The 19641-nt window shown below is 40.8% G+C and overlaps 1 protein-coding gene across 1 annotated transcript; it reads right to left on the minus strand.

Moving 5' to 3' along the window:
* Positions 1-5244: 5244 nt before the first annotated feature.
* On the minus strand, positions 5245-9929 carry LOC311049608 (chitotriosidase-1-like; the record flags this gene model as incomplete). Its single annotated transcript, XM_084063290.1, has 11 exons — positions 5245-5531; positions 5959-6091; positions 6908-7024; positions 7308-7490; positions 7670-7793; positions 7895-8019; positions 8117-8282; positions 8988-9044; positions 9313-9517; positions 9745-9771; positions 9905-9929. The coding sequence occupies 11 exons, from the start codon at positions 9927-9929 to the stop codon at positions 5245-5247; spliced, it is 1449 nt and encodes a 482-aa protein (XP_083919416.1).
* Positions 9930-19641: the final 9712 nt, after the last annotated feature.

The raw sequence follows: 19641 nt of genomic DNA on the forward strand, positions 1-19641 counted from the left end.
AAGCATCAATCTCACAAATAGTCAAATCTCTAAACATTCAGGTCTGGTGAGCAATTTGCACCACCGGGCTGCTCCAGTGCGTGAGTGGTTCCAGGACCACCCATATGTTTCCGTTCTGTACCTTTGACCTTATTCTCCTTTCCTGAATCCCATTGAGGAGTTCTTTTGAGCTTGGAGGTGGAAGGTATATGAACGGAACCCACAGAGCCGGGTCCCACTTCTCCAGGTCATGGAGGAGGCTTGTGGCAACGTCACTGTTAGGGTGTGAATCTTCTGCTATCTCACGATTCGATTCGATTCCGATTGTTGGGGTCACGATCCCAATTCTTTTCCGTTTTTTTCAAAACAAACGATTCTCGATTAGTAAATTATGTTTTTTTCCAATTCAAAATCGAAAAATATCATTATACAAAAATCGTGAAAATCGATCGCGGCCCTAGTCACTGTTGAGGTCTGTCAGGGCTTCATGCGCCACTCGAGGCGTTTCTTCCAACGCTGCTTGGACAGGGAGAACATTGCCTATGATGTGGATGGCCCTCTGGCCAGACATGAACCGGAGGCTTGATGCCTAAATCATGTAGAGAAATAAAACATTTTTGGCTGCATATTTGTGTTTTGTTTTATGTTTGACTATGAAAAAAGTAGGCCTACACTGAGTCATGTTACAAAAGGAGAAATGGTTCATTCTCCATAGTCATTGTCATTTATGGTGTGTTCCATTTATATGATTGTGTTTTAAATGTTTCCCTGCAGTGTGTTGTAAATGCTTGGTAGAGTGCAGCACATGCTTAGTTGTGTGTACTCAATGAATGGTATGTGTGTGTCATTTGAAAATATGGCTGTGTGTACCAAATGAAAACACGAGTTCCATTTTGTGAACAGTTAAAAGATTTGATGGCAAAGTGTCATTTTGCAAAGGGAGAGTAGGGTTTCGCATGTTGTGTGTGTCATTTGAAAATATGGCTGTGTGTACCAAATGAAAACACGAGTTCCATTTTGTGAACAGTTAAAAGATTTGATGGCAAAGTGTCATTTTGCAAAGGGAGAGTAGGGTTTAGCATGTTGTGTGTGAGATTTGCAGTTTTGGTGTGCAGTTTTGAGAAAGCCGTTATTGTTTTGAGAAACGTGTGTTAACAATTGTGAAAAACTGTAAAGGGAAGAGAGCAGATTTAGGAAAAGTCATGTTGAGTGCTATACATGGTGAAACTGTATGCATATTGTTCTGCACATATTTACTTGCTGCTAGTGTCCATATCAAGTCTCCAGACAAATTAGCCTTTAGTTGATGCGATAGAATTTTTACTTACCCAGATGACATAACACCAGGCATAGGCCTATGGAAAGAGACAAATTACACACAATCTGTCATTTAGGAACATTGAGGAATATGTCTACTACAGTATCTCCAAAGCCATGTATCATAGAGAGTTGTTGTGAATGCAACACCTGCAAAAAATCAGAAATGTAGCAATTTGTGTTACCTGCGATAATGGTGAGTCTGGTCATTTTGATATTAAATCTCAAAACGTCATAATGTTACTGTAGAATAAAACATGAGAATCAGAAAAAAGATTATGGTCAAGTTTGAGGAACATTTACAGGTCATTTTTGTACGCTCATACTTTCAGACACTTAAGGTTTTGCTCTTACTTAATTGGCTCAGTACAGTATACTACACTCTGAAAACAGACAGCAAGACATAAAACCATCTGATATACTGTATACTGTATCAGTAATATACAGTAGTAAGTATTTCTCCCAGATATAACATTACTTAAGTCTCAGTTTAATTAGCATATAACTTCTAAGTTGTCCTGAAAACCTAGTGAAAATGTTACATAAAGTTTGTCGATCCTGATGATTTTTCCCCAAGCTTACCTCAGAACCTTCATCAGATGAAATACCAGTGAATAGCAGTTATATTTAGCTTCTTATACTATTGATTCAGGACAAGTGAGGGAGGGATTGTAAAGTAATTAATTGATAACTTGTGTGAGTGGGGGGTTATAAAAATGGGTACATGATCTGATAAGATAATGTTAAGTCTGACCTAAATTAGTAAATAATTTACTTGGTGTAAAAGACCATGCAGCACTCTCAGAGCATTAGTGACTGGTAAATAAGTTGTTCTCTCTAATATATTGATCAACATGAATAGATAACTATGAAACCTTATGGATTATACTTTTTGACCATTACATTTACTTTAGTTTTTTAGTAATGTTTTTGGCCTATTAAACACACTTGGCCTTTGAATACAAATATAAATCAAATATATTTCCAAGTTGATTTAAAATTGCTAAGTTATAGTGACATGTATTGGCCAATATTAATAATATAAAGCAAAATTGCTACAGGGTCCTGTCAAATTAATAATATCTATGCTACAACGGCATTATACATGCTACTGCCTTAAATTTGCTCCAAGATTGGTAACTGACAATGCGACAAGATTGACATTGAAATATTGGACCCTGACCATTGATCATGAAGTATTGTTTACATGGCATGTACTGTACATGAATACCCTCTCTTATGAATCTCACATCAAATCTGTTACCAAATCCACTAGTGGACTAGTGTAATAAGCCCTTTTTCCATTACGGCTTATAGACCAGTCCAGTCCAGCATATACCAGACCAGAACCGCACCGCTTCAAATTATCTAGTGTTTCCATTACACAAAAGTACCCCTGCTCAAATCCACAGGTATGAGTAGCAGACTCCGGTCATTCACACTCATTTGTAATGTAAATTTTTGCCTAACAATGGAATGTAGGTGAGTGGCCAACTGTCCTGTATACAAATGCAAATCACCTGTGCATGTGGCCCAGCTTGGCCTAGCTCAGACCTACCCAGGACTGGGTACTTTTTAGGCACCAGTTTAGTACCACTTACACACCACTCTACCCACTTCGTTGTAGTGGAAACCGCTGCTGTGGTGGTCGGTGTGGTGTGGTGTGGTGTGGTACCATGCCAATGGAAATCCGCCTATAGTGTCCTGTTCTGTTTGCTCCCCAACAAAGCCCTGGACAGACAGCAGTATATGTGCAGAACTCAGCTGCCAGAGTGCTCGCCCATACCAAGCCATCACTCCCACCTTTGCACCTCCCCTGGCTTCCAATTAAGTTTCCCATCACCACAGACCTTCTCTCCATGGTTATACCCATGACAGAATCTGTGGTCTTCTGACTTGGGGCTCCTCTCATCCCTCGTACCAATAAGCGGACCTTCGGCGATAGAGCTTTCAGTGTGGCAGCCCCTACCATGTGGAACTTTTTCTGGAACTTTCTGGAACTTCCTCCCCAGAGCAGACGCTCTAAATTAAGAGTGTCTGTTAAATACCTAAATTGTATGGAGATTCATTGGACTCTTTTAAGTCTGTAGGCTTTTGGCAGCTAGTGTGTTTATTGTCTCCGCCAGGCCGAAAGGCATGGCGAGAGAGTATGTTTTGCACCCTGTCCGTCCGTCCGTCCGTCCGTCCGTCCGTCCGTCCGTGTGTGTGTGTGTGTGTGTGTCTGTCTGTGAACAGCTAATCTCCGGCACCGTTGGCCCGGACGCTGCGAAACTGTGCACACACACTCCCTGGATGCCAAAGCTGAACCTCTGGCCCGTATTTTTCAGATTAGCCAATAATAGCACCACCAGGAGGCCGATTTGTGCAAAACACATTTTTGGATATAATTCCTACAGATTTTGTCTAAACCTCACGCAAATCGGTACACAGTATCTCTATAGTCTTGTGATCAACACGGATCTGTCTGATTTTCCATATTCCATCCTGATTGGCTAAGATTGGCTTTCAAAGTTTGCAGGAATTGGTTTGTTTTGAACTAAATGCCTCAAATCATCAACGCAGCCTGTGATTTCTGTGAAATTTTGCATGCACATTCCCACTAGGCCGAGGAAGAAATGCCACTTGAACTTTTTCAAATCAGCCTCACGGTGGCGCTATAACACGCCGTTTTGTGTTTTTACCTATAACTGCACCGATCTGCGTGAAACTTTGCACGCACACTCCCTAGAGGCCAAGGAAAAACCATTGCCTTTTAGAGCGCCACCAGGAGGCCGATTTCTGCAAAACAATTTTTTGATATCACTCCTACAGATTCTGTCCAAAAATCGCGCAAATCGGTACACAATATCTTTATAGTCATATAGCCGATTTTTCATATTCCATCCTAATTGGCTAACATTGGCTTCCAAAGTTAGCAGGAGAGGTCAGTTTTGAACAAAATGCCTCTAAACGTGAACACAGCGTGCATTATCCGTGACATTTTGCACGCACATTCCCACAAGGCCGAGGAAGAAATGCCACCCTTTTCACATTAGCCTGTTATAGCACCACCAGCAGGTCTAATTTAGCAAAACACATTTGGAACAAAATGCCTCAAATCATGAATGCAGTGTCCAATTGAAATGCCTAAGAAGAAATGGCACCCTTTTCACATTGGCCTATTATAGCGCCACCAGGAGGCCACAATAACCTACCTGACCTGGCGGAGACCTGTGCTCCGAGGAGCACTTTTTCTAGTTTTGTTCATGTAAAGCGTCCTTGGGTTTCATGAAAAGTGCTATAATTTTTTTAATTATCATTATTATTATTATTACTATACATTGCTGCCTGCCCAATAGTCGTCTGCATTTTTATCTGGTGAGGAGTAGGAGGGGGTGTCCGAGAATTGGGAGGTTAGCGGTTCGATCCCGGTTGCTCCTGGCATCATGCATTTGTCGTTGAGCAAGGCACTGAAACCTACTACTCCTAATAGTTAGTATGGGTTAAATGCAGAAGGCATATTCCAGCTACATTATGTATTTGGCCAATTCCTTTTGCTGGTTCATTTACAAAAGTGCACAATATTCGAAAAATAAATTATTTCTTTGCTCAATATAACAACTCTGGAAAGTACTGATGAAAGCCAGATGTATGGAGGATCAAGAGGACTGGATATGCAGCTGAGGACGAATTAGAGAGCGATGTAGGACTTACAAAGTAGTAAATCACTTGTATGAGCAAAAGTTTGTGTGAAAAATACTTGCATCGGTTAAATAAATAAACTTCCACCAATATGATAAATATTTTTATTCTTATGCAATTAAATACAAATTTCACAAAAATGTCAACTACAAGTCTATTCTCTAAACTATATCACGTTTACTACATATTGTCTACATAACAGAAATTAAGTAATTTTCCAAGAGACTTTTAGCACCAAGCAAACGACTCATCTGATGTGCCTAATGCTCAGGGCCACACACAGCACTTGCAGCTGTCTTCAAAGACAGTGCCCACTCCACATGGCCTCAGGTAGGTTCTGCCACCTGCGCACACATAGTAGCTGCCCCTGTCCTCTGGGTTAGCATAGATTCCATCAGCTAACCCTTTGCAAAAGTCCTTCCCTGGAACAGGTGGCGTTGTGACGGGTTTGGTTGTGACTGGTTTGGTTGTGACGGGTTTGGAGGTTGAGGCAGTGGTTGGCTTAGGGGTGGTAACCACAGGTTTGGAGGTTGTGGTTGGGGTTGGAGGCAGATCTGAGAGATTGAGAGGAGCAGAAAGTGCATGTTTTACTGAGATATTATGGGAGTATTAAATCCCTCAAATATGTATACTCCTCGTCCTGTGCAACATTTAAGTAAAGTGTTAACACTTAACCATATTCCTCTCATTGTGCAATATTTAAGTGTTATGGGCTTAACTCTAAATTATTATTATTAATATATTGCTTTTCGTTATAGTCATTCTATTATTTTTTTCTTGTTTTAACATTTTCGTTATATGTATGTAGCACAATCTGCAGGACAAGTCCCAACAACATTTCGCTGCTTGTACCTGTATAAGTCAGTGACAAATAAAACTTCTTGAATCTTGAATCTTGAAAACGTAATCAAATTCCTTGTCACCTCTCATTGTGCAACATTTATGAACACAGAAAGAAAGATGAGAAACAACTCTGCTTACCAGAATTAATAAGGCTGCGCAGATGGCCCAGCAAAGGGTGGTTTCCCTCACCACAGAAGTCTCCCTTAAAGTCATCCAGATCCAGGGCCCACACAAAGGCACCACCAAAGTTGTTGTCTTTCATGTATTGAACCTGTAGATTGCAGGATAACAACATTACTGACTGACCAATGAGCAGCAGATTTTCTTCTATCGTAGTGTCCTCTCCATACCATAGACACAAATGGTACACTGGTGGACTTGATATCACACTACTACACTTATATATAGTGTGAAGACATACCACTTAGATTTATATCATAGGACAGGAGTTGGACCCTATCTCCTGTTTCTGTAGCGTGAGGCGGCTTGATGTACAAGTACATCTACCTGCCATGATGTACAAGTACACTCCCTGGACATGACGCTAGTTTGTCGCAGAATCGCAGACTTAGACTTACACCACTTTAATGTCCTCTGAGAGGCAATTAGTGCTACAACACAGTAGCCTAAAGTACATATACTGTAGATCATTTAAATGCAATCAAATCAACAAAACTGTAATCAAAACTCATCTGTGGCAGCCAACATAAATGATCACAGGTAAGCCAAACATGTAAGGTACAGTACATGTCAACTGTCTACCAACAATTGTAAACAAAATCTAATTAATAAATAGACCTATAATAGTGCATATCGTTACTGTTGGGTAGAAACCTCATATCTCCATATTTCAACTACATTGGAAGCATTGGAACACAGGTTATTTTTTCCATTTCCTGAAAAGTAACAGTTTTGGACATACAAGGTTTCCACCCGACAGTGACGACATCCTCCATGTGTCTATGTGTTTTATATCCCTATAGTAGTCCATGTATATCATCCCCTATCCCACATTTCCCCATGGCTACTGTACTGTATCTTGTTTAATTGAGTTATTGCCATGGGAATAAATTCGTTTTCTACCAACCTTGATTGCAAAGCTCTCCTTGGAATCAAAGCCAACCCACTCGTTGTTCTTGACGGCATAGGGAACCTTCTGGTCGTCAATCCACTGCAGGGCGGCGCCCTCCATGAAGGTGCAGATCTGAAAGAAACAAAATAAAGATATTTCATTTTTAAATACCTTTGTGGTTATATGTGAACCACAAAAAAAGGAAAGTTAGGGATATAGTATAACCGACATATACTGTATGTAATCCCTAACCACATCAAAGGAACTAAAAAGAACAGTGTTGGATTCTAATCTTATCTTACTGTATGCAAAATAGATCTGTGACCTTTTCATTCTCTTGTCAGACCTACTAAATAGATCTGCTACTAATAATTAGAATTATGTTTTTCATAATTGTGTTTATTTAGACATTAACCTCATAGTAGGCCCAGAAGCCAGCTTCCCGTGTGTATGGTCCAGCTGATGCGGCACCTCCAGCTGGGGCTCCAACACCGGTGTTTGATGTCGTCAGACGGAAGGTGCGGCCGTAAGTGGCGAAACCCAACATCAGCTTCTCCGCTGGGGTTCCCTTGTCCCTCCAGTACTTCATGGCATAATCCTGAGATTGACGTGGAAGGCTTAGCAATATAGAGGACAGTATACGTATATATGCCCGAACTGTTGTCTGAACAGTGAATGTTCACTATTGACCTTAAATTAAAGTACCAAGGTTACAGGATACAGATCATTAAAATTATAACGATATCATCTATTATGCTGATGTTTTGCCATCCTTACAGTGTTGAAGTAGATGAGTTCACCCTTGTCCTGAGAGCCACGGTACAGTGGGCTGTTGTGTCCAGTAACTTGCTCCCAAGTTCCATGGAAGTCATAGGTCATCACGTTAATAAAGTCCAGATACCTGGAGAAACACAATAAACAGGTATAAAAGGTATATGCTGACAAACCCTATCATTTTCTTGCAAAAAGTTACATTTTTGTTCAAATTACACAACAACCTACTTTGCAATCTCAGCGATCTCATATCCAGCATCAACGGTTCCCTTTCCTGCAGACACAGCAGCTGTCAGCATGAGCTGGCTGTTTCCAGTCTTTGCAGCCTCAGCCGCGTAGGCAGCAACCAGCTCCTGTAAATTTGAACCACAGTTTGTCAGATCTAAAAGAGTGAATTGGTGCTGTCATCCTTTGTGAAGAATTTGACAATAAGAGTCAGGGCGCCCATGCCTTGCAGAGCAGAGTGAACCTCTGCTTGTCCTGAGGTGGACTTCCACGGGAACCAGGATACTCCCAGTCCAGATCCAGACCATCAAAGCCATGAGTCCTCAGGAATCTGATGGTTGACTGGATGAACTTCTGACGGTTGGCAGCATTGGACACCATGATGGAGAACCTATAAACAAAATGTGAATATAATTTTCTTTCTTCAGCTAAAAAATGATTGGGGATGCATAAGCATAATATTAATGTGTCTTTGATGCCTTATTAAGCCGGTACTTTAACCACTTAAACCTGATTTATACTTTGTCATAAGACGGTGTCTTGTGGCAAAAATAGCTAATCTACAAGCTCAAGGCATACAAAGGAGTATAAATTAAGCATACTAGTCCATACCCGGTCGACCTATCCGTGGGGGTATATGTGCACATGATCTGGCAACCCGGGAGGCAGTTCCTCCCATAGCTGGGCAGCCCCGTAACCATGGCGACAGTGTTTTGCACAAAAATGCTCATAAACAGCTGAGATTTGGTGATATCGAAAAACGGGCTTCGCAGTTCCATGGGCATGGTAATGGTCAATGGCTGTGTGCAAATTCAGATCAATTGCTCCAGCCACTGAGGAGAACCGGGCAGAACCAATTTTGGCCTCACCATGCACTACACCACTACAGAGGTTTGTAAAATGATAGGAGGATAGGCTGATACTGTAGGTTACTTTTGAGGATTTTTGCCTAGATTGACAACATAGAGTCACCATGCAGGATTAATGTGGTTAATATGAATACTTCATTGTCCTATTTCTGCCTTAAATTTAAGTACAAGTACAGGTGTTGGTGTTGGTAACATAATTCTGTAACAAGAATGAAAAGGATTCTCACTGGGTTGAACCAAAGTTCCATCCACCCACGGCCAGCAGAGTCTTCAGCTCAGGATTCCTGTGAAGTAACAGACAGGCTACTGTAGGTATTCATTACATCAGCAACAGCAGTATAACATACATTTTTAGTTTTTATGTGACAATTGTTTATACAATGTGTGAATACGCTAACTCGACACTTTTGTATTTCATATTTTAAAAAAAATAACTTACAGAAATATAAGTTTGTCAGGTAAAACAGATTCAAACACAGGAACAGTGAAATCTGGATTTTACTGTGTATCTATATACTGTACTGTACTTTGTATTAAATGGCACCTGCTTACTTTTTCTTCAAGCCATTGAAGGTCTTGTAGAGAACCTCATCATTCCATTCATAGGTGATCAGTTCATTGTTAGGGTTGATGATGGAGAATGCATAAATCAAATGGGTGCACAGGAAGGGGTCCACATTCTGGGGCATGTATTTCCCATCCCCAGGTCTGTACTGCGACCAGTTAGTGAAGTAGCACACCATTTTGGAGGCAGTGGCTGGAATTGGAAGAAAAACGGTTGTGGGGGTTATTTATCTATTCATTTATTTATCTATTATGCTGTTTACTTACTTGTTTATTAGACATGTAGTTTCATAACAGTCATTAACAGTAAATGTTAAACCTAAAATTTTAAGGTAAACGTGAGAATGAAGAGTTATGCAACTTGCCGCAGAAGCAGATGTTATTTTACACCTTATACCTAAAATAACATCTTAGACTTACCCAGCTGGCACATCGCCAAGCACAAGCCTAAGGAGGGGGGGGGGTGAGAAAAAACAGAAAACAGTAGCTATGAATGTTAGATCCGGACAGACAGTACTGTAGCATATGGTAATTTACAGTATTTATAATTCCTTGAGGCTATGATTTTGGTGAAATGTACCTGCTAGGACAGTAAACTTGGTCATCTTGAAGTCTCTAAGACACCAGAGGAGGAGATATAAGATTTGTCAATATATACAGTAAGATTTACAATCAAATCCAAGAACCTATGATCAGCATCAGTTTAAACAAGAAACAATCAAACATAATAAACTGTACAATGAAGCTATACCAGGAAACATAGAACCTAGCATCTGTCTAAATAACATGCTATCTAAATTCCATTTTAACCTTTGCATAACTCTGATTGGTCGTCAAGACTAGGTCAAGTGCTACGGGCTAAGGTGGGGTCTGAAGAGGAGAGATTACGGCAGCAAATTGGGAGTGAATCTGCAGTTCTAACTGCAATGGGGATTTTGATCCATTGAAGATGCTTGAATGTATTATGACACAATATTCCAGTTCAATCCATAATAGCCAGGCTGTACGGACATTAATCATCGTAATTATTCTAATCATTATGCATAACCTTGTTAAGAATTTTCATTGCCGGGCAAAATAGCTATCATAGGAATGTCAATAACAAGAAATAAAAATATTTCAAAAACAGCCAAGATGCCACATAAAATCTACTGATCCCAAATGACAACTTCCAGTATTATTAAGTACAGTATAAACTCTCTCTGCCAATAACTAAAAGCTCAGGAAAATAAATGCACCTTATTCTGGGCAGATCAAAGAAGAAAATAACCATCCATACCTGCAAGTTGACCTTACAACCTCTGAATGATGATGATCGCTGGAAATGCCAGAAACATCTAGCTCTTTTTATAGGCAATGTCTCGAGATTTTACAACAACTAGAAACGGAAGTTGCTACATGCCATCAAAGGAAAATGGGTGGTGGGGATTGGTCATGACTCATGACAGTAACAGAAAGGGATAAGATAGTGTGAAATGACCTAAAACTATATGACTAATGATAAGGTACAGTATATGGCATAGCATAATGTTGCACAAAGCATAATAGTATATGTATAGCACACACTCACAAGCAATACAGTATGTGACCCAGTGGAGGTCAAGTGGATTGACAAGACAAAATGTTGAAATTACAATATTGGTGGCTTTGTGTGACACGCACGCACGCACGCACGCACGCACGCACGCACGCACGCACGCACTGAAAATACACTAGTATAGAAAGTCCTGAGGAACTACGGTCAACCATAGGGTTTATGTGTCTCTCTTTATTTCATGACCCAGCAACGCAGACGTCTCAGCTGGAGCCTGCATCAGTGTGATAATATTCACATGATAACATTCACGCTGAGGAAGGCTCCGGCCAAAACGTCCACATTGCTGCTTCTGGGTCATGAAATAAAGAGAGCCTAAAAGGACTTTAGTGAGCGCTGGGGATTTTGTTTTACTGGATTCTGTTCAGAGCTGTGCAACCGATGAAAGAAACCATAGCCTGTCTGAAGTTTCTTTTCACCAGTGCTTGCATTTTCGTTTTCAAGTTGCTACTGGCAACACACACAAAAAGTATGGTGCTGATGCTGCAGCGTTTTGGAGATGAGCTCTGCACCCCCCCGCCACACACACGCACACGCACGCACGCACGCACGCACACGCACACACGCGCACGTGCGCACACAAACACACACACACACACACACACACACACACACACACACACACACACACACACACACACACAGACGGGCGAAAACATCTCCGTCCCGGCCTTCGGCCTGACGAAGATAACCACTGTCCAAACCGCTGCTTTGCGGCTATATTTATGTTGAGTTATCTTTTAATCTCTGAATGAATTTCTGTCATTTGTGTTACCTGCACCAAGATACATTCCTTGTACATTTGTACATGGTTTATAAAGCTTCTGAAGTCTGTTGAGAGTTCTATATCAGTTTTACAGAACATGCATATGCTGTAAGATGCCATGACGACACCTTGATTGTTAAACAACACACTCCATATTTGGGCGTAGCTGCATTCAGTCCTCCCATTAGTCAATTAATAATATATATAGGATGGTTTTGGCGAATGCATTACATAGGGAGAGGGCAGCAACAGAAAAGGCCTCATCGCCCCACGTTGGGTGCTTGGTCGGGCATCACCAGACCTGAGGGAATGGGAGGGGACATGATGAGGTCAGAGAGGTTGGGAGGAGGCAGGTTGTTGAGTGCATTTATTATTATGCATTTACAGACATGGAACATAATCTACTGAAGAAAAAAAACACTGACATGTACAGGTTAAGGTTTTGTGATAAGACCTGTCCTTGTACTCAAATGCCACCAAACATAAGTAACCATTAATCAACATGCTGATTTAGCAAATATTGCAACAACATGTATAATAATGTGTGTGCAACATGTATAATAATGTGTGCGTGCGTGCATGCCTGCCTGCGTGCCTGCGTGCGTGCGTGCGTGCGTGCGTGTGTGGCAGCTGCCTGCCATATATGGCGGAGACACTGTTACTTATACCCATACTACTGAGAGTACTGGGTGACATGCGTATTGTATCATGAAGACATATGCCATGATTTTGTAAATGTAACCTTACTGCACCTATAATATTTGTGTTCTTGTATTCTCTCCTTTGTGTGGACATAAATAAATGGTTAAAGTGTGTGTGTGTGTGTGTGTGTGTGTGTGTGTGTGTGTGTGTGTGTGTGTGTGTGTGTGTGTGTGTGTGTGTGTGTGTGTGTGTGTGTGTGTGTGTGTGTGTGTGTGTGTGTGTGTGTGTGTGCTGATTCTTTGTGATTGCCACAAGAAGGTGGGAGTTGGGAATAGGTTCGGTTGTAAGGCTAAACAATTCTTCTAAATCCTGGGTATGAGATGTCCGGTGAACTGTCTTTCGTTAAGTCACGTCCGGAAGGGAACGGTGTGTCGTTCACAGTTCCCCTTTTTAGGACGGCTCAAGCGAAGCGAGCCGTCCTCTATAGACAGAGATGAAAGGCGTCTGAGGTATGTAGGAGTTAACCTCTCGAGCTATATAAAGAGAGGAGGTGGCTTAGGCGAAAAAGGGGCGTAACGGGGCGTGATTTGGTCAGGGACTCTCTGTTTGTGGGAAAAAGGGGGCGGTCTTGCTAAAAAAGGGTCTGGAACGCGTCGTCATTGCTTCGTTGCCACCGATTGGTTGCTGCAACTTGGCTTCATGCAGGGCGACGCCCCCTCTTTGCTCCAAACACCGATTGGTTGCTGGCTTCATGCAGGGAGACGCCCCCTCTCAGGTCTGAACATGCCCCCTCTCACATCTGAACATGTTTGCACCGCCGCCATTGTTCCAACACCAGTGTCCACGCAGCCTAAAGCCCCGCCCTCCCCTCTACACACTTCATGCCGTATCACTCTGCAGAGAGGCATCAGAATTTTGTATTAAATTATAGAATGCACCAAAACATTAATAAGTGTCGACTTGAATCTATTTAAGCCACAATAAAGCCCCGCTTTTATTTTTGATATTTCTTGGGGTTTATTTCGCATAGTTTTAGATGATTTTCCGTGCACATTTCTTCATTTAAGCATCGCGAGCTGCGAACGGCCTTTTTGCATGTAGTTGAAGCGCAAGGGGGGGAGAGAGTCGCAGATAGACAGCTGGAGAGTTGAATAACCTCCTCTTCAAATAACCAGATTGATTTACCAAAGTAGCCTATGTAGGCGACCTACATGTTTATGTTTTATCTTAGACACGGGTAGCCTACAATAGTTGGTAGATGATTGGTTTCTTTTAGGAGCGCTTTGTGATGCACCGTGCAGTTAAATCCGCGGTGTCAATAAATTCCACTGCCCGCTCTTTGATGAGTCCTCCATCCTCCATGAATCGAATACAAACTGCAACTAGTTCCCGTTTGGAAAGCGGGAAATCTTTATACGCGAGTAGGCCTATTGCAAAATATTGTCCAATGTCCACTGAGTTCAGCCTTTATTTTACCAAGCAGGACTGATGCTGCAGCCTGAAGCAGCTTGTCCTGAAAGTGGTTTAGGCGGTCGATCGCGGTGGCTACCGTTCGTTTAGGCGTCCTCGCGTCGATGAGTTTGCTCTGGACAAACTTTTTTTTTTACGCTGGTGCCATTGCTGCCTCTCTGCTGTCTCAACAATCAAAAATGAAGAGAACGAGGCCAGGACATGTGTGTGCTGTTTATATTGTGCGCTTATGTCATGACGTAGAAAACCGGTTCTGTGAATGAGGGACACAGACAGACACATTTCACACTCGAGTGTGAAATGAGATTCTGAGAATACACATTGGCTCAATTGCTCAAAAGACCCAACATCCTCCAGACACGCAGGACGTAGAGAGAATGGATGTGTATTACGTTATTTGTCAGCCTTAAGTATAGGGGCGATATTCATAGTAAATACACAAAAAGCTGTCTGGCGGAAGGAAGGCACAGTGGCCCTCATTTATCAACGCGGTGCAGCCCGAATAATGAACGTACGGCGATATTACCGCACCTTTCGGCATTTATCAATATATCCTGACGTGGCCTTCATCCTACTTTACGCTGAGATCTCACGTCTGGTCGAGACCAGTCGTTGACGTTGCCTGCGCCCGTTTATTCCATTTTAGACCTGCGGCGCAGACGGTCTGACAGGCATCTGGACACATATATCCACTCCAAAATGTATATCTACACTAATAAATAATCCCTGTGAAAATATAACATTTTATAAAGTAATTTAAACAAACTGCTTTAACAGTCACTCGGTTAAGCTTGCAGATCTGCATGGCTGCGTTGGCTATTTGAAAATAGCAGATCTACAAGCTCACAACAGGTCCCATTGCGACGCGTTGTGAGCTTGTGGATCTGCTATTTTCAGCGCAGCAGAGATTCTGCGAGATAAATTTCGGGAGCCCCGACATTCTTTTCATGGACACTGAGGTCTACAAACTTACAGTAGCTTGTCCTATGTTATGGAGTTATGTCATAGAGAGTTATGTAGGCTACACAACCTGGCTGGGTTAAGGATATAAACCCGACGCTCCAATATTAACGTGGCGGCACGGAATCACTGCATTCCGCCCGAGTCTCAAAATGCACAATTTGTGAGCGCCATCATGTTCACACATTACAACAACAATAAGGCTCAAACCCATTCAGGGACATTAATCACTTATACAAAATGTTTTGCATCAATGAAGTCAATAACATGCTATTCAATCTGTCGCATCATACACATGGACATAGTAAATGCATCTGTATGTTTACACATTGAAATGTGAAAACATAGTGGAGCACAATAGCATAAGTGTAATGTCACCTTAAACATGTAGGCTAGCTTTGTTGTTTTATAGCAATAGTATATAAATGAATTTCCTGTCATCAAACCTATGTATTCCTTTTTACGTTACTGTATGTGTTGTTTAGCATAGGACAACCACAACATTCAGGTCATCTGTTTGTAACATCGCATCCGGGGTACTACAGCCAACGTCATTGTCAAGACAACATAGAGAGTGTGTGAATGGCCCCTGCTGGACGGGCTGCTTTCCCAGTTAGCAGTACTTCATAACGTCACTATATCACACAGGTTTATAGACCTTTAGTTATGAATTGCATTGCAAACTGACGTGATTCAAATATAAATGAAATGGCATGGTGGAAAGAAGTCATCGAATGTTTTACTTAAGTAAAAGTATCAATACTGCAATGTACAAGTACTGCATGATGAGAAAGGATTCGGAGATAATAATGTGCTTCAGTAAAACTATTAGTATTTAAATGGGCTTACAGTACCCAAAGTACAAAAATGTTTGCAAATAGCAGATGTGGAGCTGACAACGCAACTTAAACTACGATAAACTAAGCGTTATTCTCTGCCAGCCCTTGAAATACCCGTACACACAATTAGCTTTGGTGCCATGAGGTCAGCTTGTACATGGGCAGTTTAAAACATATTTTTTATAGGCTAGGCTACATGTTACCACTTGAAAATGGGACATTGTGCATAATGACTACTTTTACATTTGATACTTTACGTACATTATGAAGCCAATACTTTTGTACTTGTGAAACTCTAGTAGGCTACATGTGGAATTCCGGACCATTTGTAACAGAATATTTTAATATTGTTAGCCTTCAGTGCTATCATGCACAGTTCTAAACTAATTCGTCTCATCGTCCGACAACAGCACAGTCAAATGCAAAAATCACACATTGCAAAAAGCACACATTTCTTTTTTGATGATGTTGCTTTGGTAATTGTTGTCGGCCAACCGAGCGCGTCCTCCTCTCGGAATGGGTCGCTCCGCTCTGCTCCGCTCTTTGATGAACAGCTGGCTCTCCCGCACGTCCTCCACGTTGCTTGTCCGACTCGGAACCGAAGTCCCTCTCGTCTCGTGGGGGTTGGTTTGGCAGAGATGATTACGTTTCGCCTCTCCCACGACGCTCGTCGACAAGAGACCCACGACGTCGAGCTAGCCTAGCACTCCTCACGTGAACAACACCAATCTCCGTACTTTCCTCGTCGCACGGGCTGACTGTTAAATAACTGTACCGATATCTGAGCTCAACCTAACTCAAGCTATTCCCTTCGGTCCAGGGACGAATACACGTAGTAGATTTGGCGTAAAACACTCAAACTACAACACAACAACTACACATAAAAACACGCAAAACCGATACTGACTTTTGGTAATTTATTAACACACACACACACACACACACACACACACACACACACACACACACACACACACACACACACACACACACACACACACACACACACACACACACACACACACACGGTTACTAAACTACTAATACTTGGTACAGTATCTGATAGCCTCAGCCAGCCCAAGAGAAACTACACACATTAGCTCTCCTTAAAGTGGGTGCTAAAGATAAGCATTGTAAGTCGCTGTTGCAGTAGGTTATTTAACTGTAAACAGAAAACACACAAATGGAAAATACTATTAAAACTACGCAAACAACATGTATAATAAAATAACACACAAAATGACCATTTTCCATGCACAATTGTTTACCAGCTCGCATTCAACGTGCAGTCGTTCTCATATGCTGGGATGAAATGCTCTTTCAGATGTAAACAACTTTACTGCGCATGTGCAAGACCACTCGTGGAATTCCTTTGCAATAACACACAAGTTTCACATAAACACGGATGTTTGCGCATCACAAAATTAAGTCATTCTTCCCATGACATCTTAACCCTGAATCTACACATTTCCACAGGAATCAAAACCACAAAGAACATTTGCAAATTGGAGTAAATACGGTTAAATGTGTGGTAAAAGTGGAATCGAAAATAACAGTGCGCTTGTATGAGGTTACCAAACACACTGTTTTTAGCCAAACACAGTACTGTCCGCTATTAATTACTTACTGATCGACGCAAGTCCACGTTATTATGCTTTTTCATGGCCTTGTAAAGACGACCACTTCCGCATTTTCTTCTTCGGTGGTATAAACTATGACACGGTTGCCAGATTTTCGAGAGAGTAATAAGCAACCAGGTCAATGAAAACAAGCCCAAAGATGTAAGTGACTATTAGGCTATATGAGCACTATAAACCTATATGCATCGGCTTTTTGAAAATAGACGATTTGGAAATAGCCGATCTACAAGCTCACAACAAAATAATAAAAACAAATAAAAAGCAACTAGTAATATTTGCAAGCAACTTCACAGAGAACGAGGTCGCTTATAATTACTATACATGGCAACACTAGTTACAAACAAAACATGTGTCATGAAATAGCAGATCTACAAGCTCACAACGCGTCGCCGCCTTGTGAGCTTGTAGATCTGCTATTTTGTATTTTGATTGAATACTGTATTTACAAAAGTATTTGTAGCTATGATTCCCTGCTTTCATATGACATGAAATAACAAAAATGAAAAAAGCCTAGATGACTTATCTGTTGTCGTGGTGGGTTAGATAGATAGATAGATAGATAGATAGATCGATCGATAGATAGATACACACATGCATTTTTTTTTTAAAATCTCAATAGCACAATACCTCCCTACAGCAAACCACATCCCATCTTCACTTTTAAAGACCCACCCACACAACAGCATTACTTCAATTCACGTCTACACAAAGTAGCTTCAATGATGTACATGTTAATGCTTAATACCTTTTCATGCCACCTCATGCATTGTTTTTCTCCTCTGAATGTACATAGCCATGGCAGGATATGGCCTTCGACATAAGGTCTTACAGTGGCCTTCATGTAACATCACTGGTAATTAGAGTCCGACCGATAGGGATTTTTGTGACCGATACCGATAACCGATTTTAGAGAGGTTTGGATTATATCGGTCACCGATAACCGATATGCAACCGATATTGTGAATTTTATTAGCTGGAATGAAAATAGGCCTTTTCTGATTTTTTTTTTTTACATTTACTCAAGTACTGTACTTAGGAAAATTTTAAGTAAAATTTTGAGGTATTTTTTTTACTATTATTATTATTATTAGTAGTAGTAGTAGTAGGCTAGTAGTAGTAGTAGTAGTAGTAGTAGTAGTAGTAGTAGTAGTAATAGTAGTAAAGTATTGGAAAGTATTTCCAATTTTCAACACTTTTACTTCTACTCCATCTCAGAGGCAAATATTATACTTTTACTCCACTACAATTATTTGAAAACTTTAGTTACTAGTTACTTTGTAGATTAAGCTCTAGAATATTATAAACAAAACACACATTAACCACTTCAGCCCTACACATATCTGCCATTTGAAAATAACAGATTTACAAGCTTGTAGATCTGCTATTTTCCAAAGATTTTTATACATTTGAAATCTTGTTGAACAGGACATCGTGACAGTCGACCGTCGTGTATCCATGGCTATTACTCCCTCTAACATTTCCCATGTTTTTAGCAGTGGTGGAAAAAGTACTCAAATTCTTTACTTAAGTAAAAGTACCAATACTGCAATAAATACTCTTGTTACAAGTAAAAGTCCAGAATTCAAAATTTACTTGAGTAAAAGTACAAAAGTATTGGCATCAAAATGTACTTAAAGTACCAAAAGTAAAAGTACTAAATATTTGAAAATAGCAGATCGAGCTTGTAGATCGGCTAGGTATAAAATAGGGTTAAAGTGGTTAATGTATGTTTCATTATATCATAATTTATATCTGAAAAGTAACTAGTAACTAAAGTTTTCAAATAAATGTAGTGGAGTAAAAGTACAATAGTTGCCTCTGAGATGTAGTGGAGTAGTAGTAAAAGTATTGGAAATTGGAAATACTCAAGTAAAGTACCGATACCTCAAAATTGTACTTAAGTACAGTACTTGAGTAAATGTACTTAGTTACTTTCCACCACTGTTTTTTAGTGTATTGAAATAATGTCATGCATATTTGTCCAGTGCATAGCCTACTGCAGGCCTTGTTGACTAGATTTAGGAGAGATTTTTAAGCTCTTGCTCCTGAAATGATCGATTATTTTTAAGGGGAAACGCCATCATTTAACATGCAAGTCAATGGGTGAGAAGGAGATTGCCAGGCACAAATGGTAGTGTAGGTAATTAATGTATTTGTGCAAGATGACCCTGCTACTGTACATAAAATGTGTATATTACTCGTTCATCATGGTTCATGTTCAAATAGCTCAATCCAAAATATAATGCTGTAGGCCTAAGTGTTAAGGTTGTTACACACCGGGGCGATTTTTTCGTGCGAATAATGCGTTTTTTTTAAAAAACCTTATAAAGTCAATGGCTCCGTACATGGAGCGAAAAAGCGAAAAAGCGAAGCGAAAAAAGCGTCTTTTAATTATTCGGAACGAGT

This window comes from Gymnoscopelus microlampas (assembly GCF_963454915.1).
Source record: "Gymnoscopelus microlampas genome assembly, chromosome: 7".
In the NCBI taxonomy this organism is placed as follows: Eukaryota; Metazoa; Chordata; class Actinopteri; order Myctophiformes; family Myctophidae; genus Gymnoscopelus; species Gymnoscopelus microlampas.